General features: G+C 38.1%; 1 protein-coding gene across 1 annotated transcript; it reads right to left on the minus strand.

The window, feature by feature from the left end:
* Nucleotides 1-7,081: 7,081 nt before the first annotated feature.
* LOC111749388 (olfactory receptor 8K3-like) lies at nt 7,082-8,029 on the minus strand. The gene has a single exon (XM_023542748.2). The coding sequence runs from the start codon at nt 8,027-8,029 to the stop codon at nt 7,082-7,084; it is 948 nt and encodes a 315-aa protein (XP_023398516.2).
* Nucleotides 8,030-24,753: the final 16,724 nt, after the last annotated feature.

A 24,753-nucleotide genomic window follows, 5' to 3' on the forward strand; every position in this document is an offset into this window, starting at 1 on the left:
TCATATTTGTTGTTGTTGATTTTGTTTCTGCTGAGTCTGTATTATTCCCTTGTATTTTATTTTAATGAGTAGGATAGTTTGTCTCCTTTGCGGTTACCTTATTAAAACCAAAACCAAACCCAGTGCCGTGGAGTCAATTCTGACTCATAGTGACCCTGTAGAACAGAGTAGAACTGCCCCATAGAGTTTCCAAGGAGCGCTGGCAGATTATTTACCCCTATTTTTCTAAATTTAAAACTATCTTTTATTTTTTTGCATCGCCGTATCTTCCTCTCCGTATGGAAGGTGTAAGATTACATTTCTTAGTCCTTCTTTATTATTTTAATGTTGTCTTCTTTAATATAATAACATCGCTGTGACCCTGTTTGGGCTTTTTTTTTTAAATAATCTTGCTTTTTTTTTTTTTTTGGATTTCCCTGTCTGGGTTGACTTCTGGTTGCTCTGCCCAGTGTTCTAGTCTTGGGTTGATACCTGATATTATTGATTTTCTAACCAAAGATCTCCCTTTAGTATTTCTTGTAGTTTTGGCTTGGTTTTTACAAATTCCCTAAACTTGTGTTTATCTGGAAATGTCTTAACTTCACCTCATATTCAAGAGACAGTTTTGCTGGATATATGTTTCTTGGCAGGCAACTTTTTTCCTTCAATTTTTTAAATTTGTCATCCCATTCCCCTCTTGCCTGTATGGTTTCTGCTGAGTAGGCTGAGTTTATTCTTATTGGCTTTCCTTTGTAAGTGACTTTTACTTTATCCCTTACTGCTTTTATAGTTCTCTCTTTATCTTTGGTTTTGGCAAGTTTGATTATAATACACCTTGGTGACTTTCTTTTAAGATCTACCTTATGTGGAGTTCGATAAGAATCTTGAATAGATATCTTCTCATCTTTCATGTTAACAGGGAAGTTTTCTGCCAACAAATCTTCTACAATTCTCTCTGTATTTTCTGTTATCCCTCCCTGTTCTGTTACTCCAATCACTCGTAGGTTAATTCTCTTGATAGAGTCCCACATGATTCTTAAGGTTCCTTCATTTTTTTTAATTCTTTTATCTGATTTTTCTTCAAATATATTAGTGCCAAGTGATTTATCTTCAAGTTCAGAAATTCTAGCTTCTACTTGCTCAATTCTGCTTCTCTAACTTTCTATTGAGTTGTCTACTTCTGTAATTTTATTGTTAATCTTCTGAATTTCTGATTGCTGTCTCTTTATGGATGTTTCCAGGTTATTAAACTTTTCATTATGTTCCTGAATAATCTTTCTAATTTCTTCAGTTGCTTTTATCTGTGTGTTCCTTTGCTTGTTCTGTGTATTGCCTCATTTCATTCCTGATGTCTTGAAGGATTCTGCATATTAAACCTTTGTATCTTGTCTCTGGTAATTCCAGGAATGTACTTTCATCTAGAAGATCTCTGGATTCTTTGTTTTGTGAGCCTGTTGAGGTGATCGTGGTCTGTTTCTTTATGTGAGTCGATATCGACTGTTGTCTCTGAGCCATCTATAAGCTATTGTATTAATTTATCCTTGCTTTTTTTTTTACTGTCTAGTAGCTGCTCACTTGGTTTTGTTTTGGTATACACCTATGGATTGCTTGAGTGAGCTAGCTTGATTATGTTCACCTTTGGTGCTTTGGTGTCCTGTCCCCAGCTGGCTAGAGGTGTTATCAGGTATATCAGTCTTGGACTCCATTCAGTTTCTTGTATGAATTCACCTCAGGTTTCCAGGTAGCTGATATCAAGTGTGTGGTACAGGTTCTGTCCTACAGTCTTAGAGGACCAGGGGTGGTTGACATATATACCCGTATCTGATTGCAGCAGGGCGTCACACTCTGAACAAGGCAGGGGGCTGAGAACTGACCCCCGAGTGTCTCTGAGGAAAACACGTCTCTGTTCCATAGAGCATGCTGGTGGATGGGTTCTGCAGAGGGACCATGGACACCCAAAGTTTTTGGTTGTAAGGACTGGGAGGTACCAGTTATCTTTGGAACCCTGTCTCATGTGGCTGGGTGACTGAGTGGAGCTACCCATCCTTAGGTCCCTCATGTGGGTAGGTGAGGACCTTGTTTAATAGGCAAAGCAATGTCAAACATCAAACACCCACCTCTCCACGGCACAGCAAAATGGATGGAGTTTGCCAGCAAGGTCCTATTCTCCGAAAGAGGCCCACAAAGGTCCATGCAGAAGGGAAAGGTGCTCAAGGTCCATGGGTGTTTTATGCCTGGACAGGAGTGGCTTTTGTCCTGAGCTCCCCCTGTTAATGGAGCTAACAAATTATTCTTTCCCCCAAATTTCAAATTTTTTCCTTCTTCAGTGTAGGGAGAATGGCTCTAGGTGCTCAACACAGCCTATCTCAGGCCCACGGATTCAGTCGCTGAAGCTGGCTTGGCGTGGGGGCGGGGTGCGGTAAAATATATGCAAGTACTTAGCTTTTGCCGAGGGCGCCATTCTCCTCAGGTTCCAGAGGTGCAAGTAGGCTCTGTGGCTGGCTGCTTCTCCCTGAGGAAACTGTAGCTGAACACTAGTTCCAGCCCGCCATCACCACCGCCACCACTGCAGAAATGGTGCCTGAGAGCTCCCCGCGATTTAGGTCCCGTAACTCCTCTCCACTTCTGAACGGTCTCTTCCTCCCCCTGCCCCTCAGTTCATTGTCTAAGCTTGCCTTTCATGCTCAGGGCTCCCTGCTTGTTTTTTCACTTGTTTTTTTTCGGGTCTTTGTTGTAAAGAGGGCTCGCTGAAAGCGTCTGTCTATTCTGCCGAATTGGCTCTGCCTCTGTGCTTGTGGAGTCTGGCAAGTCCCAAACCTGTGGGTTAGGTGTAGGCTTCTTCCTGGCTCTCAGTCTCTGCCCAAAGGCACTCAGCTTTCTCGCTCCACAGGCTGGGAAGCCCACTGCACTCTCTCCTGCTGGTCTCTCCTGCCAGGTCTCTAGTGGAGCTGTTTTTAAACCCCTGGGAAAGGACTAGCCAGTAGAGTTGTTGTTTTTCTCCACTGTCTTGGTCTTTTTACTCTAAGTCAAAGATTTCCTGTTTTTTTGTTTCTTCGTTTCCTCTCAGGTGCAGAATGCATCTTTCGTATCTGGTGCAGTGAACCTGGAAAAACTGGCCAACAAAGTCAATAGCAGGGTATGAGGGTTGGAAACTACAGGGTAGAATGTGACTGTTACCTAGCTGATGGCTCGCACATCCTGAATGAACTGGTTTTCTCTATGATTCTTCTTCACCAGCAGGATGGGAGTATTGAACTCTGAGTGACGTGGCCTGAGCAGTCTATGTTTCATGTATCTGGTGATGATTTTTCCCGTGCCTATAAGACCTCCACGCAGATGGGGTATTGTTTAAGTCAGATAGAAACTATTCCAGGTTGGAGCTCAACCACCACCAGGGGAATGTTTTTGACACATCCCAACACCTTGTTGGCCCATACCCATAACCACAGAACCACTGCATATTTGGTGTCTGGCCCTACTGATACCTAGTAGTGCCCTTCCATTCTATAATTGGTAGGTGACTCTGTGGTAAGGGCCATCTGCAATTGCCATGTGTCTCTGGCAGTATCTGCATCTGTATGATATCTTTATCAAAAGAAATTTGTGCTTGCAGTTTGTACAAGACTGTGTATGGCAAGGGAATGGGATAGTCAGCCATGTAGATAAAATAGTGTTTTAATGGCTTCCCTTGTATACAGCAGGTTAGAGGCTGGAAGCAGGGAGGGCTGTATCTCTTACCTGAGACTACTGATCTGACATTTTTTTTCATCAGAGCTATATTTTCCTGGGTAAGGAAAGAATGGATTGCTCTGGAATCCACTAGAAACCACACAGTTACCTCCCCTCCCACCTTCATTATAACCAGAGGCTCAGGTCGTAGACTTGCCTCAAGTCCTCCTCAATCCAAGTCTTTACCTATTGGCATCATGAGCCACTGGACAACCCCATGGTCTTTGTTACTGCTGGGTAAGAATTTAGGGCACACTCTCTTCTAATATCCTCTCTCTTTGTACTAGGAGCACTGGTTTCAGATTAATGGGGGTCAGGGCCTCCCACCTTCGTCTCTCCTCAGGGACCCCCTCTTGCTGGCTTGCCAGGAGACGTGTCATTTCCCTACAAGGATATGCCCAGGAATGCAGCCTGTGTGTTCTGATGACTGACTTTTTTCTTTTCCTCTTCCCTGTGCTTATTGGAATATACCTGGTAGGCAAGCTCAATAAGCCATGACAGTCCCAACTCCTCACCTCGCTCAAGTTTTTGGAGTTTTCTCCGTATATCCTGGGCACTCTGCCTGATCAAAATCGTATTCACAATGCAAGAGTTTTCAAGACTCTCAGGGTCCGTGCCTGTGAACTGTCTAAATGCTTCACACATACACACATTACACACTCACACAACCTAATTCATTGCACTAATCTAATAACAGACACCTAGAACCTTTTATACCCTCAAGAGTCAATTCCTTCCACTTCTTGGGAGTCTTAAGACCTTACCTAGTAATTACTCTGTTATTTACCAAATAAGCCCAAATACCTAAAGCCTTTAATGCAATCAACTGTTAATTCCTCCCACTTCTTGGGACTCTTCTAAGGTCTTATGTAGGTATTTACCAAATTAACCCAGGTGTGTTTCGTGTCCCCCATGAAGTCACCGTTTGGTCCCAGGACTGCTGTAAGGTCTCCAGAGATATCTCCTGGTGGCACCAGATGTTGGGGCCGGTCTATAGTCCAATTCACTTCCGGAACATAACAGATGACTCCTGGCCGTTTTAACAGAGATGTTGCTAGGCAGAAACTCCAGTTTCTGCTCGATGGAACTCGTGTCAGCCAATAAAACATAGACCAAGGTGGGAGAGTAGAAAGGCATCTTTATTTCACTGTACAAGGAAGAGAAACAGCTGGTGCTGCTGCCAAGACTGCTCAGAAGAGATGAGGGGAAACATTACTTATAAGGGGTTTACTAATTGGAAGTTCATACAAGTTACATCAGCAACATTATTAATCATACTATCCAGCTGTGATGGGGTTTACAAATAACTTTATGCCTTCAGTGTTCAGAATATAGCGCTTAAACTCCACCCAGAGGCACGGTATTACTATATTTGAGAACGAAAAGGTTGTCTTGAATGTCAACATGGTGGTTGAACTCGTTTCCGCCAATTTCATCTAGTTTTGGGAAGCAGTTAAGGAGATGGGAGCCAAGGTTTTATTGTAAAGCTATGGGCCATGCCAAGCAAAGGAACCAAAATTCTAATGAAAAGCTACGGGGCATGCCAAGCAAGCTGCTTGAGGCAGTGGAATTTTTACTAGCCTGGGTAGCTCTGCCTTTTCGTGACCATCTTCATCTACTAACAGCTTCAGACTTTTAAAAATATTTATGTTCACATGACAGTATAACATGCACCTTTGTCTTATATTCCAATGAGCTATTTTTATTCAAATGTTATTGGTTACACAGGGGTTTTTATTTCATGATTCTGAACCAAGAAAATAATTTGTCCTGTACTAGCTTCAATAAAACCCAAGAAATTTTGAAAAGAAAAAATAAATAAATAAAAATATATGGAAAATTTTGAGGAGAAACATGGAACAACTATATCCATAAGGCAAGATAAATGTATCCTTGCCACATCACAATACTTACTTCAATCAGAAGTACAGCACAGTGCAAACCATGGACAAAAGTTAATGAAAATATAGTGCATAATAAATATTGTCCAAAGTTTAGGGAAGCCAAACCAATGAAACAGAAGTAGCAAACTTAACTCATCAGAGAATATCCTGTTACCCAAGGAAATACACGAAAAATAATTGAACAAACATTTAAAAAAGTTTTTCATATAGATAAGAAAACAACCCATGTACAGAAAAGATAATAATTAAATAAGGAGGACAAGTGGTAAAGGCATTTCAAACCTGGGAGCAACTCTGGATGACCTCAAGAAATTTATCGTAATTGGTATACATTCTGATCTATACACCAACTAATATCAATTTCTTGAGGTGATCCAGAGTTGCTCCCAGGTTTAGAATTCCTTTCCCACTTAGATCTAGGCAAAATGAGTTGATTAAAACAAAGTCAGATGCAGAGCTGAACCTGTGGATTGCTAAATTGCAAGCATGCTAACAGATTGACATGGGAAAGTAAAGGCCTTTATAAGAAAAGAATAGAACTCCAAGGTGTGGAATGGGGACATTTGAGCAAATTTAAATAATTAAGTACTTCAAATTATCACACTGCACTGAGACTCCTCACAACCTGGCCTAAACCCAGTACCCCCTCAGGAACTATGAAAAGGCAAGGGCTTGCACAACCACAGATACAAAAACGCAAGAACTGACTCTGCAAAGTTTATTCTAATAGTGGAAAAAATACCAGAATCATTGTAATTCTTCTTTTGTACCTGGTACATTTTCCCACTCCTACTCAGCATATCTAACCTCTTTGCCTGATTTCGTAGTTCCCAACACATTCTCCTGGAGCCCTGGCAGTATACTGGTTAAGAACTTGGCTGCTGACCAAAAGGTCAGGAGTTTGAATCCACCAGCTGCTCCTTGGAAACCCTATGGAGCAGTTCCACCCTGTCCTATAAGGTTGCTATGACTCAGAATCTACTCAACGACAAAGGCTTTTGTTTTATAGCACATTCTCTAAAAAAAAAAAAAAAAATGCACTGCTGTCCAGTAGATTTTGACTCCTAAGGTCCCCAGAATTGCCCTATAAGGTTTCCAAGGCTGTAAATCTTTGTGGAAGCTGACTGCCACAGCTTTCTCCCATAGAAGGGCTGGGGGGTTTGAACTGGTGCCCTTTCAGTTAGCAGCCAAACGCTTTAACCACTGCACCAACAGGACCCCAACACATTCTTCTGTACTATAAAATTTACCTAATTATTGTTTGGGATCCATCTCTTCACTTCAAGGAAAGTAAACGTTTTTACTCTTTTGTTTACTCTTTTCTTCATCAATGCGTTTAGAAGAGTGACTGACACATAGAAGGAAACTTATCAATACATGTGGGATGTATTTGTGCTCGCTGTAACTTACGGAGGCACACAGACAAGACTTGAAGCCCATGACTTAATTTATATGAACCATATGATGTGTCAAATTGTAGAAAAGATATCACATATTTTTTTCCATGTGCTACATAGGGCATATTTTACATCTTTGTTCCTCAAGCTATAAATCAAGGGATTCAACATGGGGATAACCAGGGTGTAAAATATGGAAGCCACTTTATCACTGTCAAAAGAATGACTGGACTTGGGCTGCACATACATAAAGATTAAAGTCCCATAGAACATTACCACCACCGTCAGGTGGGATCCACAGGTGGAGAAGGCCTTGTGCCTACCCTCAGCTGAGTTCATCCTGAGAATGGCGACAAAAACAAGCAGGTAAGAAACAAGAACTATTAGAAGGGATGAAATCAAATCAATAGATGCTGAGATGAGAATCATCAATTCAGTTTCACGTGTGTTTGAGCAGAGCAGAGTTACTAAGGGGAGACAGTCACAGTAGAAAAGACTGATGACATTGTAGCCACAGAAGGATAAATTAAAAATCTTTAGGGTGACCAGAAGAGAAACAAATGTGCTGTAGAGATAGGGAATTGCCACCAGCACCCAACACACCCTTTGTGACATGATGACTGTGTAGAGCAGAGGGTGACAGATGGCCACATAACGATCATAAGACATTGCTGACAGAATGAAAAATTCACTAATGATGAACATGAAAAAGAAAGCTAGCTGTATAGCACAAAAATAATAGGAGATTTTATTTTCCTCCACAACAAAATTGACTAACATTTTTGGTCCCACAGTTGTTGAGTAACCAAGATCAGTGATAGCCAGGTATCTGAGAAAAAAGTACATGGGAGTTTGTAGCTTGGAGTCCATCTTGGTGAGGATGATGATGCCCAAGTTGCCCACCACTGAGATCATGTAGATGATGAGGAACAGCCCGAACAATGGCGCCTGCAGCTCAGGGCGGTCTGTGATTCCCGTCAGAATGAACTCATTCAGCACTGTTAGATTGTGTTTGTCCATCTTGGTCTATCGGGTAACCTATTCTGGATAGAGACATCACCGTAGTCATTAGGCTTTATGTGGTATCATCTGGTAGATTTGTAATATACAAAGGCAATATGCTAAATGAATAAGGTAAATACAAAGTTTCCAATACAGATATTTGAAAGCAAAACCACCTCCCACAAATAAAGCATAGGTACGTAAAGATAGAGGCAGAGGGAGACAGAAAGGGAGAGAATAGGGAGAGAAAGAGAATGCTAATTTGGTATCAGTTGGGGAACATCTGCTCCCGAAAGAACATTTGTCAATGCCTGGGACATTTTAGATGTCACAAGTAGGAGATGGGTACTACTGGTATCTAATGGAAACCTGGGATGTTACTAAACATTCCACTGTATAGAAGGTAACTCCACACAATGATAAAATTTCTAGCCCAAAATATCACTAAGGAAGAAGCTGAGGACCCCCAATATAGATATACATATAGATATAGATGTAAATGTAGATGTAGATATAGATATAGAAAAAGACGTAGGTGTAGGTATAGGCATATGTCTATGTGGGCAGTAGGGTAGGGAGGGGTATTGCAGCCTGTTCTTGGGAATCCAGTGCTGTTGGCTGGAGGGACTAGGAGGCACTACTTGTTTTCATATGCCTGTCATGGGTGGCTAGATGGAGTGGGTGGAGCAGCCAGCCCTCAGACTCCTTGGGTGGGTGGGTGAGGCCCCTGCTTAGGAGGCAGAATGGTGTCAAATGTCAGAAATCTGCAGCTCCCCCTTGGCTCCTGCAGTTGAAATTTGGCTTCAGGAATATGCCCTGCTTTTTATGCTAATAAGGGCATGTGGTATTGAATTGGCCCACACAGGTCTAGGCAGGATGAAGGGCGCTGCAAGTCAGTGAACGCTTTAGGCCAGTGGCTGGACAAAGGGGCAGGTCCACAGGATTTGTGAACTCCCGCCTTGAGAAGTTCAGCCACCTTTTTAAAAAAATAAATATAGGATTGATGTTACTTCCTTAAAAAAGGAGGGCTGTGAGGAGAAAACTTATTCCCCATTGTCTTCTGCTTCCTGAACTTTGTTGATGTGTGTGCTTCAATTTTGGGGGAATTTAATTTAAGGTCAAGGAATTGGCAAATATATTAACTTTGATTTTGCTGAGCTACTGAATCGATGAGAGCCATCAGGCCCCACTACTGGACTTTTTCTTTTTTTTTCCCCCCTTCTTTTTTTAAAATAAATTAAAACCTCTTTCTTAAGCTCTCATTTGAGTGATGCATTTATTTATTGAGTGCTTCATTACATGCCTGGGAAAACCATTCCAAGATGATACTATGGAGAGAGGCAGAAGTACCACATGCAGTTGCAAAGGTTGAACACCATGGAATTGTAGGTTGTGGCATTCATACAGACTAAGATGGGAAAGAATCAGTTGAAAATATGCGATGGATTAGGTATTGTTCTGGTTAATGTAAACATCTAAGAGCTTCCCACTATAGTAATCATACAGACCAAAAGGAACACCACGCAACTCAGTGATACCTATCTATCCCAAAGAAAATAAATTTGTCAAATCCACTTAAATGGGTTTTCCTTGAAGGGGCTCCTGAAAATGAGAGAGAGAGAGAGAGAGAGAATACTAACTGAACAGGTTGATACACAAGTTAAACATTATTGTAGTTATTACTTAAAATAATCTGTGATTCATTAAAATATTTAATGATCCCCAGTAATCTTAATAGCTGTTGTTGTTAGGTGCCATGGAGTCGGTACTGATCACAGAAACCCCACCAGCAACAGAAGAAAACAGGGTTCACTCAGAGACGCCTTGGAAGAAAGAAAGATCTAGATCTGAAAGGCCACGGCCACTGAAAACTCTGTGGGGCCCAGTTCTCTGACACACATGGGGCCGGTATGAGCCAGAGCTGATTCTTGCTGGTTTCCTTGTCTGTTGTCTTTTATTCATATAATTATTTATATAAAGTAAAAATATTATTTAACAACATAATAATAATGTTTCAAAGATGCTTATAAGCATATAACCTCTGAAACAAATTGAGAATATTTGAAAAAAATAATATGAAGAAAAAGAAGAGGGGGTGGAATGCACACAGAACTGAATCAGAAATCCTATTATTTTGCAACGACTTGGCCATTGAATGGAAAGCCTGGTGGCATTGTAGTTAAAAGCTATGGCTGCTAACCAAAAAGTCAGCTGTTCAAATCCACAAAGTGCTCCTTGGAAACCCTATGAGACAGTTCTACTCTGTCCTATAGGGTCTCTATGAGTCTGTATCAACTCGGTGGCGTTGGGTTTGGTTGCCATTGAATAAAGGTGGGATCCTGCAAATGTCACTGAAACATTCTGGTTATTGGTAAACCTTGGAAACAGTCTTATCTTCTTACCTGCAATGAAGCCTCTGTCTTGACTCCCACATGTGTTGCTTAACACGGCATAGTGAGAAGCATTTATGGATTGTTTTTCATCCTTGGCGATATTCCCTGAGGAGATGCCAAGCAATTTGTTGATTGTCCCTGAAGCATTTGAAAGCTTAACAAAATACCCGGGAGTTGTCTGTTAAATGTCCAGGATGACTTGTTTTCACCAGTGAACAAGTTTTTTTTTTTTTTTTTTTCATATAATGTTTATGCATATTTGTATTTATCTGTTTCATACATTCTTACATTTTACTTTTTGCTAATGTACCATTTTAACCACACAGGGATTTGGAATAAATATTGTCTCTATAAATCAGGGCTATCAATATTTCCCCTTCCTACAGTGGTCTCTTCAAATGAATGACAAAATGAAGTGTTATATGCTTTTTTATTACATTATTTAAAATACTTAGATAGAATAAAGTAATGCATTGTGCATATGTGAGGTATCACTTCCTTGTTTGCTGTTACTGCTATTGTTCAGGGTTTTTTTGTTTCTTTCTTTGTTTTGCTTTGCTTTCTTGCTGATCTCAGGAACAGAAATGTTACCCTTGCTTCTCATTTTATACTCAATTGACATCACCTGTCAGTTTAGGTTTTTTGTTTGCTTGTTTTATTTTCCTTTATTATATTTTTCTTTCTCTCTCTCTATATACATATATAGAAACCCTGGTGGCGTAGTGGTTAAGTGCTACGGCTGCTAACCAAAAGGTCGGCAGTTCAAATCCACCAGGTGCTCCTTGGAAACTCTATAGGGCAGTTCTACTCTCTCCTATAGGGTCACTATGAGTCAGCATCGACTGGTTGGGAATAAGTTTGGTTTATATATAAATATATATTTCACTTGTCTTTTCTTTAATGGAAGGCACTCTTTTGGTGCAATGTACAAACACCCATCGTTAACTGAAAAGTTGGCAGTGTGAACCGTCAAGCCATTATGAGCAAAAAAGACCTGGCCATCTGCACCCATAAAGATTACAGGCTAGACAACGCTATAGGGCAGTTCTTCTCTGTCTTATAGGTTGCAATGTGTTGCAATCAACTCAAAGGCACCCAACAAAACAAAAATTCTTTAATGGTAGACATTTTTTTGTCTCCAAGAGAACATTGTCCTACTTTCTTGCTTTGAACATATTATCCAGAAACATCAGTTGCTGGAAAAGAACATCATATTTGGTGACGAAAATGGCCAACGAGAATGAGGGAAGCCCTCCATGAGACGGATTGACACAGTTGCCGCAGAAATGGACTCAAACGTACCAATGATCGTGAGGATAGCATAGGGCTAGGCAACATTTTGTATTGTTTTCCATGAGGTCGCCATGTGTTGGAGTCTACTCGGTGGCAGCTAACAACAATCTTTTGTGATGGGCTTTTTTCACCTCAGATCATTCTACTGAGGCTCATTCACACTTTTGTGTGAATCAATAATGTGTTCTTTTTTATTGCTGAGTATTGTTTCATGTATGGATTTACTACAATTTTATTAGAACTCTTATATAAGGAAGGATTCGTAAACAATTAGAAAATATCTTCTATACAAAAACAATTATTGTTTTCTAGAGAGAGAAGGATAACAATCTATGTGACAAAAACATGAAATTAGGAACCAATATCAATGTGGTAGAGAAAAAAAAGGTAAAAACCTGGAAACTTCTGTGGCTGACCTCAGTAAATTTATCTTAACTGGTATATACACTGATACAGACAAAAATGGTGGATTTGGATAAAATGGATACCGAGCAGCTCCTGTTGAATATAATAACTTTATTTTGTAATTGTTTATATTCCTATTACAATAAAATAATAATAAAAATAATAACAAAGTAAACAGACTCTAAGGGCTCATATATGAAAGTAAAGGCATTGATTAAAAAAAAAGAGAGAGGGATTTCAAGGTTTAGAAAGCGGACATTTGAGCAAATTCAGATGACTGAGTACTTCGAATCATCCCACCCCACTAAGCCTTCTTCCAATCAGAATTACCCACCCCAGGGCAGAGAATGAGCTCAAAACAGATGTGCTGGCACACACACACACACACACACACACACACACACATACACACTTTCTACAATTTTTTTTTTTCCTACTGTGCTAGGAAAACACCAGATGGTTGGAACTCTACCTGTATCTACTGGTTTCCCTATCCCACTCAGCATACTCACTTTTCATTTTCTTAAAATCTTTCACCCCCAGCACATTCTAACATACTATAAAATTTCTTAGCTATTATGCTTATGATTCATCTCTTTGCTCAAGAAAGGCAGCATTTCTTATTGTTTCATGTATTATCTATTTAGAGCTCTTAGTAAAGTGATGTAGAAATATATGTTGAACTTAGCTTTGCTTTTGTGCTGGCTGTCCCGTCTGGAGGCACTCAGAATAAAGTTTAAAGCCCATCAAGTAATTTATACGAATGATATGGAGGCACACAGACAAGGCTTGAAGTTCACAACGTAGTTTATAGGAACCATATGTTATACACGGCTGTAGAAAAGACGCTGCACATTTTTTTCCATGCCCTGTGTAGAACATGGTAGATTTTTTGTAGACAAAAACAGTCTATGAGACAAAATCAGCAATTAGGAAGCACCATCAATCCAGTAGGGGAAAAAATGTAAACATCTGGAAACACCTATGGTTGAGGTCAATGAATTTATCTTAACTGGTGTATCCACTGACAGAGACAAAATGAGTTGATTTAGATAAAACCAGATACTGAGCTGTTCCTGTTGAATATGCTAACTGTATTTTGTTACTGTTCTATTACTATTACAATACAATAATAATACTAACAAAGTAAACAGACTCTGAGTACTCAAATACGAAAGTAAAGGCACTGATGATGAAAGAGGGATTTCAAGGTTTAGAACGCAGACATTTGAGCAAATTCAGATGACTGAGTACTTCGCCTCATCCTGCAGCACTGAGCTTTCTTGCAGTTAGAATTAGACACACCAGGGCAGGGCATGGTATGACCACTAAAACAGAAGGTTTGCACACGCTTGTGCAAACAGGCCATGTGCATGCATACATACACACTTGCCAGACATACACACACTTTCTACACATTTTTTTCTACTGCATGAAGAAAATACCTGAAACTTCAAACCCTTCTTGTATCTACTACTCTTTTCCTATCCCAATCAGCTTATTCACTCTTCATCTTTAATTCTTTTTAAATCTATTACCTCCTACACATTCTAATATACTATAAAATTTCTTAACTATTCTGCTTATAATGCATCATTCCTGCTCAAGGAAGGCAACACTTTGGACAGTTGCATTTATTAATCTTCTTACAGCTCTTTAATAGAGTGAGTGATAGAAGGCAATACAGAAATATAAGTTATCTGTGCTTTTGTGCTTGCTCTCCCCTCTGGAGGCACACAGAAGAAAGTTTAAAGCCCATAATGTAATTTGTATGAATGATTCGGTGTAGTGAACTTTGAGAAAATATATTGCATAATTGTCCCAAAGTCCTGTGTGAGGCATGTTTCACATCATAATTCCTCAAACCATAGATCAAGGGATTCAACATGGGGATCACCAGGGTGTAAAATATGGAAGCCACTTTATCAGTGTCAAAGGAATGACTGGACTTGGGCTGCACGTACATAAAGATTAAAGTCCCATAGAACACTACCACCACCGTCAGGTGGGATCCACAGGTGGAGAAGGCCTTGTGCCTGCCCTCAGCTGAGCTCATCCTGAGAATGGCTACAAGAATGAGCAGGTAAGAAACAAGAACTATTAGGAGGGATGAAATCAAATCAAGAGCTGCTAAGATGAGAAGGATCAATTCGATTTCAAGTGTGTTTGAGCAGAGCAAAGTTAACAAGTGGAGATCATCACAGTAGAAATGCCTGATGACACTGTAGTCACAGAAGGACAAATTAAAAATTTTTATGGTGACTAGAAGAGAAACAAATGTGCTGTGGAGATAGACGATTGCCATCAACACCCAACATGTCCTTTGTGACATGATGACTGTGTAGAGCAGAGGGTTACAGATGGCCACATAGCGGTCATAAGACATTACTGACAGAATAAAAATTTCACCATTTATGAACAAAATAAAAAAAGCTAGCTGTGTAGCACAAAAAATAATAAGAAATTGTGTTTTCATCCACAACAAAATTTACCAACATTTTGGGTCCCACAGCTGTTGAATAACCAAGATCAGTGATAGCCAGGTGTCTGAGAAAAAAGTACATGGGAGTTTGTAGCTTGGAGTCCATCTTGGTGAGGATGATGATGCCCAAGTTTCCCACCACTGAGATCATGTAGATGATGAGGAACAGCCCGAACAATGGAGCCTGCAGCTCTGGGCAGTCTGTGATTCCCATCAGAATGAATTCATTCAGTGCTGTTAGATTGTGTTTGTCCATCTTGGTCTATCAGGAAACCTATTCTGGGTAGAGACATCAGCATTGTCAATAGCTTTTATGTAGTATCATCCGGTAGATTTTAAGTAATCAAAGCCACTATGAATAATATGAATCCAAACTTTTCAATTATGATCACAGTAAGTTACCTAAAAAAATTTTTCTTTACATATGTATATGTAAATTCTTCTAGTGTGACTTAGTTTCTATGACAGGGATATGATGATGAATACGTTGAGTAGCGTGTTATCCATTTAACTGGCCCCAGCCCTTTCCTACCCCATCTTTGCCTCCATGACAAAAATCGGACCATCAGCCTGTCGGTGTTTTAGACTATACATCTACTAATTTTCTTAAAACATGTTAACATATCTTTAAGTTTACTTAAAATATGTCCATCCCTAGGGGCATTTTCATTAAGTTGTTTGTAACAAATCAGATATATTTTCTCATGAAAATACCTAAAACTGAGATGAAATTTGAGCAAATTGGGAGAAAGCAAGGTCACTGTCATTGGTTTGATATAATGAAGTTTCATTTAAAAATTCCTTTTGGATAAAGAGATCCTGTAGTTTAAAAGAAAATCAGTAAAATCACTGTATTACTCAAGAGAATAGAGACAAATTACACTGACGAGATATACACGGATTCTTGGATTTTCTTTTATATCCTTCTGTACATTAAGGACCTGAGGTACTTCTATGTGCTACCGTACAGCTCATAATGAGGATGGCAGTTTAACGTAAAAGAATTAGTGGTTTGACATGATACTACAGACAATGAAAATAGCAGTACCAGCATTCACTGAGTCAGGAATAATCCAAAGAACAGAAAAATACAATCATATCATATCAAATTATAAAATGGCTCTAGGGGAAATACGTTATCTCATACAAGACATTGCTTATGATGTTGTGGCTTTCTGATACGCTGCCTTGTCCCTATATACACATATTGCCTATGTCCGAAGATACTGAATTGGGTATCAGTAGATATTACAATTAGGAAATCAACTCTCTTCACCGAATGCAATATAAATCTTGTTTATTTGCAATAATGAAAGGTGGAAGAAAACAAGTACTCACTTTGATACATACTGATTTTCCTATGAGGCCAGGGAAGATAAAAGGACTTCTCCTCAGTTTTGGAGTTCTCTGGAGAGCCCCGGATTATTTTTCATAGGTTACTATTTTTGTTGAGTATCTACTTCTCTTTATACAAAGCCATACTCTTTGAAAAACTTACATCTTCTTTCTGCCAGATTCCACTGGATATTGAAGAACTTGGTATGAAGAACATGAGGTGTGAGGTGGAAATGTATTTGCTTCCTCACCAAGAGATTAGTAAAAATGCACATTTATACAGTTATTTTAATATGCATTAAACATTCAGTCGTATCTGAGAGGGACATAAGAGTGCCTAGAGTCACTATATAATTAAGGATTTTAAAAGACATTAATGTTGGAGACTGAAAATCTACAGCTGCGTAATTCTGCTACAGTATTTTTTAATACTGTATATGCTTCCCTTACTTTCATATTTCAACTCTATTATTCACATAATTAGGCCAGCAGGGTGGTGCAAACAATGAAGCACTCAGCTACTGCCTGAAAGGTTGGTGGGTCAAGCCCACTCAGAGGCACCCAGGAAGAAAGAAAGCCTAATTCTGAAAGGTCACAGCCATTAACACCATATGGAACCCAGTTCTCTGACATGCGTGGAGTCAGAACTGACACCAGGACAACTGGTTAGGTTTTTGTTTTGTTTCATTTTATTTTTTATTCATATAATTATAAAAGGAAAAAAAATTAGTTATACAATGATGTTTCAAAGATGCTCGTGAGCGTTTAGCTTCTGAAACAAAGTGAGAATATTTGAAAAAAACAATATGAAGAAAAAAGGGGGAGAGATCCTAGTCTCAGGCACTACTGGAAAGTAGAATGCACCCAGAAACGAATCTCAAATCCTGATATTTTGCAATGGCTTTGCCGTTGAATAAAGGTGGGACCATGCAAGTGTCACTGAAACCTTCTGGATATTGACAAAATATGGAAATTGTCTATCCTTTTACCTGTAATGAAGCCTCTGTGCTGACTTCTCAATGTGTTTCTTAACATGGCATGATGAGAACAATTTAAAGATTTTTTTCACCCTTGGAAATTCTCCCTGAGGAGATGCCAAGCAATTTGATGACTGTCCCCGAAACATTTGAAAGCTCAACAAAATATCTGGGGGTTGTCTGTTAATCGTCCAGGACCATTTGCATTCTCCTGTGAATGAGTTTTTCTTCATATAGTGTGTATGCTCGTCTGTATTTATCTATTTCATATATTCTGCGTTTTACTCTTTGTGAAGGTTCCCTTTTTATCACTCAGGGGTCTGGATTAAAGTGCTGTATCTGTAAAACACAAATATCAATATTTCCCAGTTTTATAGTGGTATCTTCAAATGGATGACAAAATGAAGCAGGGATTAAACGCTTCCTTATTGCCTTATTTAAAAACTTAAGTGGAATAAAAATAATGCATTGTGCGTATATGAGGTATCACTTCCTTGCTTGCTATTGCTATTGTTGCCGTTATTGCTATTGTTCCGGTTTTTGTTTCTGTTTTTATTTTGTTTTGCTTTCTTGTTGACCTCAGGAACAGAAATGTTACCCTTGCTTCTCATTTCACACTCAATCACATCATCTGTCTGTTTAGGTTTTTTGCTTGTTTATTTTATTTTCCTTTATTATATTTCAATATTGTATGTTTTTCCATTCTGTCCAATCCTCATTCCAAAACGTCTTTCTCACCTTCATATTCTGCTCTTCTTGACACAAGCTCTGCTATATAAATATATCCTTGTAAAGTGTGATATTTTGTGAGTAATATCTTACTATGATTATGTATTTATTGTGCTATAAAATTTTTTGCTGCTATTTGTCATTGTAAATATTTCTGATTTTTTTTTTCCTTATTTGCCTATGTAATGGTATGTGTGTGTATATATATGTATATTTCACTTGTGTTTTCTTTAATGGAAGGAGCCCTGTTGATGCAATGTTCAAAACACTCTCTGCTAACTGAAAAGTTGGCAGATTGAGTCCCCAAGCCATTCTGGGATGAAAAGACCTGGCCATCAACACCCACAAAGATTATAACATAGACAACCATATGGGAGACTTCTACTCTATTGTATAAAAAAAAAAATAGGTAGCTGTAAGTCAGAATTGAAGCGACAGAGCAAAAATGGTTTATTTATTTTAATTTTATTGTAGTTGAACTGAAAGTTTACAAATGAAGTCAGTCTCTCAGGCAAAAAATTATACACACCTTGCTATGTACTCCTAGTTGCTCTCCCGCTGATGAAACAGCACACTCCCTCTCTCCGTCCTGGATTCCCCATGTCCATTCAGCCAGCTTCTGTGCCCCTCTGCCTTCTCATCTGCCTTCCAGACACGAGCTGCCCACACAGTCTCACGTGTCTATTTGAGCCAAGAAGCTCACCCCTCACCAGTATCATTTTCTATGTTATATTGCAGTCCAGACCAATCCTTGTCTGAAGAGTTGGCTTTGGGAATGGCTCCAGTCTTGGGCTAACAGAAGGTCTGGAGACCATGACCTCTGGGGTCCTTCTAGTCTCAGTCAGACCATTAAGTCTGGTCTTTTTATGAAAATTTGAGGCCTGCATCCCACTGCTCTCCTGCTCCATCAGGGATTCTCTGCTGATGTCCCTGTCAGGGCAGTCATCAGTTGTAGCTGGGCACCATTAGGTCTTCTGGTCTCAGGTTGATGGAGCCTCTGATTTATGTGGCCCCTTATGTCTCTTGGGCTCATAATTACCTTGTGTCTTTGGTGATCTTCATTTTCCTTTGCTTCAGGTTGGTTGAGACCAATTGATGCATATTAGATGGCCACTTGCTAGCGTTTAAGACCCCAGACTCCACTCACCAAAGTGGGATGCAGAATGTTTTCTTAAAAGATTTTATTATGGCAGTTGACCTAGATGTCCCCTGAAACCATGGTCCCTAGGCCCCGCCCCTGCTACTCTGGCCTTCAGAGCATTCGGTTTATTCAGGAAACTTTTTTGCTTTTCATTTAGTCCAGTTGTGATGACCTCCCCTGTATTTTGTGTTGTCTTTTCCTTTACCTAAAATAGTTCTTGTCTACTATCTGATTAATGAATACCACTTCCCCTCCCTCACTCCTCACACTTGTAACAACCAAAGAATATTTTCCTCTGTGTTCAGACTATTTGAGTATTTATAACAGTGGTCTCATACAATATTTGTCCTTTTGCAACTGATTTCACTCAGCATAATGCCTTCCAGGTTTCTCCATGTTATGAGATGTTTCACAGATTCCTCACTGTTCTTTATCGATGCGTAGTATTCCATTGTGTGAATAAACCATAATTTACTTATCCATTCATCCATTGATGGGCACCCTTGGTTGCTTCCATCTTTTTGCTATTGTAAACAGTGCTGCAATGAACATGGGTGTACATGTATCTGTTTATGTAAAGGTTTTTATTTCTCTAGTATATGTTCTAAGGAGTGGGATTGCTGGATTGTATGGTAGTTTTTTTTTTGTGTGTGTGGTAGTTCTATTTCTAGCTTTTTAAGGAAGCGCCAAATCGATTTCCAAAGTGGTCGTACCATTTGCATTCCCACCAGCAGTGTATAAGTGTTCCAGTCTCTCCGCAGCCTCTCCAACATTTATTATTTTGTATTTTTTGGGTTAATGCCAGCCTTGTTGGGGTGAGATCGTATCTCATTGTAATATGTATTTGCATTTCTCTAAGGCTAAAGTTGGTGAGCATTTCCTCGAGTATCTGTTAGCTGCCCGAATGTCTTCTTTGGTGAATTGCCCATTCATATCCTTTTTCCAGTTTTTAATTGGGTTATTTGTCTATTTGTAGTTGAGTTATTGCAGTGCCACGCAGATTTTAGAGATCAGACACTGATTGGAAATGTCATAGCTAAAAACTTTTTCCAGTCTGTAGGTAATCATTTACTCTTTTGGTGAAATCTTAGGGTGAGCATAGGTGTTTGATTTTTAGGAGCTCCCAGTTATCTAGTTTCTCTTCTGGATTGTTAGTAATGTTTTGTATACTGTTCATGCCATGATTTAGAGTGGGTTTCTAGCATTGTCCTTATTTTTTCTTCCAAGATCTTTATGATTTTATATTTAGGTCTTTGACCCACTTTGAGTTAGTTTTGTGCATGGTGTCAGGTATGGGTCTTGTTTCATTTTTTTGCAGATGGGTATCCAGTTATGCCAGCATCATTTGTTAAAAAGGCTGTCTTTTCCCCCATTTACCTGTTCTGGGGTCTTTATCAAATATCAACTGCTCATATGTGGATGGATTTATGTCTGCATCCTCAATTCTGTTCCATTGGTCCTGGTACCAGTACCAGGCTGTTTTGACTACTATGGGAGTATAATAGCTTCTAAAATCAGGTAAAGTAAGGCCTCCCACTTTGTTCTTCTTTTTCAGTAATGCCTTATTTATCCAGGGCCTCTTTCCCTTCCATATGAAGTTGGTGATTTGTTTCTCCATCTCTTTAAAAAATGTCATTGGGATTTGGATCAGAATTGCACTGTATCTATAGATTGCTTTTGGTAGAATAGACATTTTTACAATGTTGTGTCTTCCTAGCCACTAGCAAAGTGTGTTTTTCCACTTATGTAAGTCTCTTTTGGTTTCTTGCAGTAGTGTCTTGTAGTTTTCTTTGTATAAGTGTTTTATGACTCTGGTTAGATTTTTTTTCCTAAGTATTTTATCTTCTTGGGGGCTACTGTAAATGGTATTGATTTGGTGATTTCCTCTTCGATATTCTTTTTGTTGGTGTAGAGGAATCCAACTGATTTTTTTATGTTTATTTTGTATCCTGATACTCTGCTGAACTTTTCTATTAGTTTCACTAGTTTTCTTGAGGACTCTAGGGTTTTCTGTGTATAAGATCATGTCATCTGTAAAGAGAGATACTTTGACTTCTTCATTACTAATCTGGATGTTCTTTATTTCTTTATCTAGCCTCATTGCTCTGGCTAAGTCCTCCAGCACAACGTTGAATAGGAGTGGTGATAAAGGGCATCCTTGCCTGGTTCCCAGTGTCAAGGGGAATACTTTCAGACTCTATTTAGGATAATGTTGGCTGTTGGCTTTGTATAAATGCCCTTTATTATGTTGAGGAATTTCCTTTCTAATTTTGCTGAGAGTTTTTAACATGAATGGGTGTTGGACTTTGTTAAATGCATTTTCTGCTTCAATTGAGATCATGTAGTTTTTGTCTTTTCTTTTAATTATATGATGGATTACATTGATTGTTTTTCTAATGTAAAACCATCCCTGCAATTCTGGTATGAATCCCACTTCATCATGGTGAAGTTTTGTTTTTTTTTTTTTTGGATATGTTGTTAAATTCTTTTGGGTAGAATTTTGTTAAGGATTTTTACATCTAAGTTCATGAGCGATATAGGTCTGTAATTTTCTTTTTCTGTGGTGTCTTTACCTGGCTTTCATATCAGGGATATGCTTGCTTCATAGAATGAGTTTGGGAGTATTCCATCCATTTCTATGCTCTGAAATACATTTAGTAGTAGTGGTGTTAACTCTTCACTGAAAGTTTGGTAAAACTCTCCAGTGAAGCCATCAGGGCCAAGCCTTTTTTTTGTCGTGAATTTTTTTAATTACCTTTTCAATCTCTTCTTTTGTCATGGTTTTATTCAGTTGTTTTACCTCTGTTTGTGTTAGTTTAGGCAGGTAGTGTGTTTCTAGAAATTCATCCATTTATTCTTGGTTTTCAAATTCATTAGAGTACAATTTTTCATAGTAATCTGTTATGATTCTTCTCATTTCAGTTGGGTCTGTTGTTATATCAACCATCTAATTTCTTATTCAGGTTATTTGTTTCTGGTCCTGTTTTTCTTTTGTCAGTGTTGCCAATGGTTTATCAGTTTTGTTAAATTTTTCAAAAAATCAGCTTTTAATCTTGTTAACTCTTTCAATTGTTTTCTGTTCTCTATTTCATTTAATTCTGCTCTAACTTTTATTGTTTGCTTTCTTCTGGTTCCTGAGGGTTTCTTTTGTTTCTCTCTTTCTATTTGTTCAAGTTGTAGGGATAATTCTTTGATTTTGGCCCTTTCTTCTTTTTGGATGTGTGCATTTATTGCTATAAATTGACCTCTGAGCACTGCTTTAGCTGTGTTCCAAAGGTTTTGATAGGAAATGTATTGTTCTCATTGAAGTCTGTGGATTTCTTTATTCCATCCTTAATTTCTTGTATAACCCACTCATTTTTGAGCAGGGTATTGTTCAGTTTCCAAGTGTTTGATTTCTTTTCCCTGCTTTTCCTGTTATTGATTTCTACTTTTATGGCCTTGTGGTCCATAAAGAAGATGCTTTGTAATATTTCAATTTTTGTATTCTGTTTTAGGCTTGACAAAGCAAAAAATTTTAATGGGAGATCTTTCGTTGTCTCTGACAGAACACTGTTCAAATTTCATGCTTTGGGCATGTCATCAGGAGAGACTAGTTGCTGGAGAAGAACACCATATTTGATAAAATAGAAGGCCAATGAGAATGAAGAAAGCCCTCTATGAGGTGGATTAACACAGTTGCTAGAGCAATGGACTCAAACATACCAATGATTGAGAGGATAGCACAAGGCCAGGGAATGTTTTTTTTCTGGTTTGCATAATGTCATCATGAGTTGGAGTCACTCAAAGATAGCTACAACAACAACCTTTTCAGATGAACTTTTTTCAATTCACTGAATTCTGTTGAGGTCCATCCACACTGTTGTGTGCATCAATAACCTGTTCCTTTTTACTGCTGAGTATTTTTTTATGTATGGGCTTACTACAGTTTGATTAACCATTCATGCATGAAAGGACATTGTGGCTTCTTACCAGCTTCTAGCTATCATAAATAATGTCTCTATGAACATTTGTGGAAGGGTTATTGTATGAACATTAGTTTTCATTTCTCTGGTATAAATGTCGAAGTGTGGGTTGTTTTAATTTTAACAAAGTCCAATCTATCAGTTTATTGTTTTCATCCATATGTTTGCATGTACCAATAATTTAGTAGTTTTTATTATTGAGTGATATTCACTTGCTTAGATATACTACAGTTTGTTGATTTATTCTCAAGTAAATGAACATGGGGGGTTATTTTTTTAGTACTACAAATGAAGTTGTTATGGAAACTTGTATACATGGATTTATAAGGAAAAAATGCTGTCATTTCTCTTGCATAAATACGAACAAATTGGCTAAATTTTACATTAAAGCTGTGTGAAGCTTTTTAAGACCCTGATACTTAAAACAAATTGTTTTTTAAAGTATTTACACCTTTTTAATTTTCCACTAGCTGTTTATGAAGGCTCTGGTTCTTCCACATAGTTACCAAATACCTGATATTCTAATTGATGTATAGAGTTATATCATTAATGTTTTAACTTGAAATTCGTTAGTGATGCTGAGCATTTTTATGTGCTTATTTGCCAGCTGAATATGTTCATTGGAAACGTTATGTTTGGGGCTTTTTTTGTTTGTTTTGACCATGTTTGTGAACTGGTTCTTTTCTTCTGTGTTTTCAATTTTGAGACCTCTATATTTTTATATATATATTATGACCACATGTCATTTACGAGATATGTTGTTTGAAAATATAGTCTCCCAGAAGGTAATTTGTTTTTATACAAGTGTCTTGTAATGAGCAGAAGCTTTAAAATTTCCAAATGTGTCTATACAGTCAATGCAAGCCCACTTAAAATCCAAACAGGCTTCTTTTTTTCTTTTTTTAAGTAAACAAGCTGAATGTAAATTTACAAGTAAAAAAAAGAAAACACTGTTAAATTTTAATTGTATAGTTTTATCATATTTTCTATTAGATTTATTAAATAAAAATCATGTCATCTAGCATTAAAAAAAAAAAAGTTTCCCTTCTTCTTTTCCAATCTGAATACATTCCATTTACTTATTTATTGCCTTATTGTGTTGGCTAGAATATCCACTAAAATGTCAAGTAGATTTGGTAAGAGTAGATTTACTTGTTCTGTTCCTGGTCTTACTGAAAATGTATGCAGTCCTTCATATCAGTGTGATGGTAATTGTAGGTTGTTCATGGGTGCCCTCTATCACTTTGAGGAAGCTCCATCTTAATATTTGTTTGCTCAAAGTTTTATCACAATTATTGGGACTTCTAAAATGTTTCTCTACTATTTATATGGCATTGTTTGTCATTCCTAATTTCTTATTATGGTGTATGTCATTAATTGATTTTTTAATATAAAACTATTCATGCATTCCTGGGGTGTGCCTTATTTGGTGGACTATTGTCTTTACATATTGCGAGACTCAATTTTTTTAATTTTTATTTAGATTTTTCACATATGTTCCTGTTGTTTTCTTTTAATGTCTTTGTCTGTGTTTGATATCAGGGTAAAGCTATTCTCATGTTGAAAATGGGAATATATGCTCCTCTTCCGTTTTGTGGAAGAGTTTGTGTAGAATAGGCTAATTCTTTTTCCCTAAACACTTAATATCATATCCCAATCAAGCCGATGGACCTGACTGGGAATGGGGAGTACTTTAAATTTAAATTTCTATTTGCTATTGTCTTTAACGATCTTTTTTTTTTTTTTTTTTTCTTACATGTTTTCTAGTCTCTATATACATGGAAATATATCATACCCCTCCTTGTATGGTCCTACTCTAAAACTCAGATTGCATTTTTTTTTTATAGACAACCTTAGCGTATATAAAAATTATTTTATTTTTTATCATTGCTAATTTTTTGAAAAAGACTAAAAATAAGAAAATATGCATGGAAAATTAGGAGGGAAAATAGAAAACCTAAGTCCAGAAATCGTGGCAAATATATAAAATGACATATATTACACCTCACTCACCAGAAACAC

Source organism: Loxodonta africana, chromosome 7, assembly GCF_030014295.1.
Source record: "Loxodonta africana isolate mLoxAfr1 chromosome 7, mLoxAfr1.hap2, whole genome shotgun sequence".
Classification (NCBI taxonomy): Eukaryota; Metazoa; Chordata; class Mammalia; order Proboscidea; family Elephantidae; genus Loxodonta; species Loxodonta africana.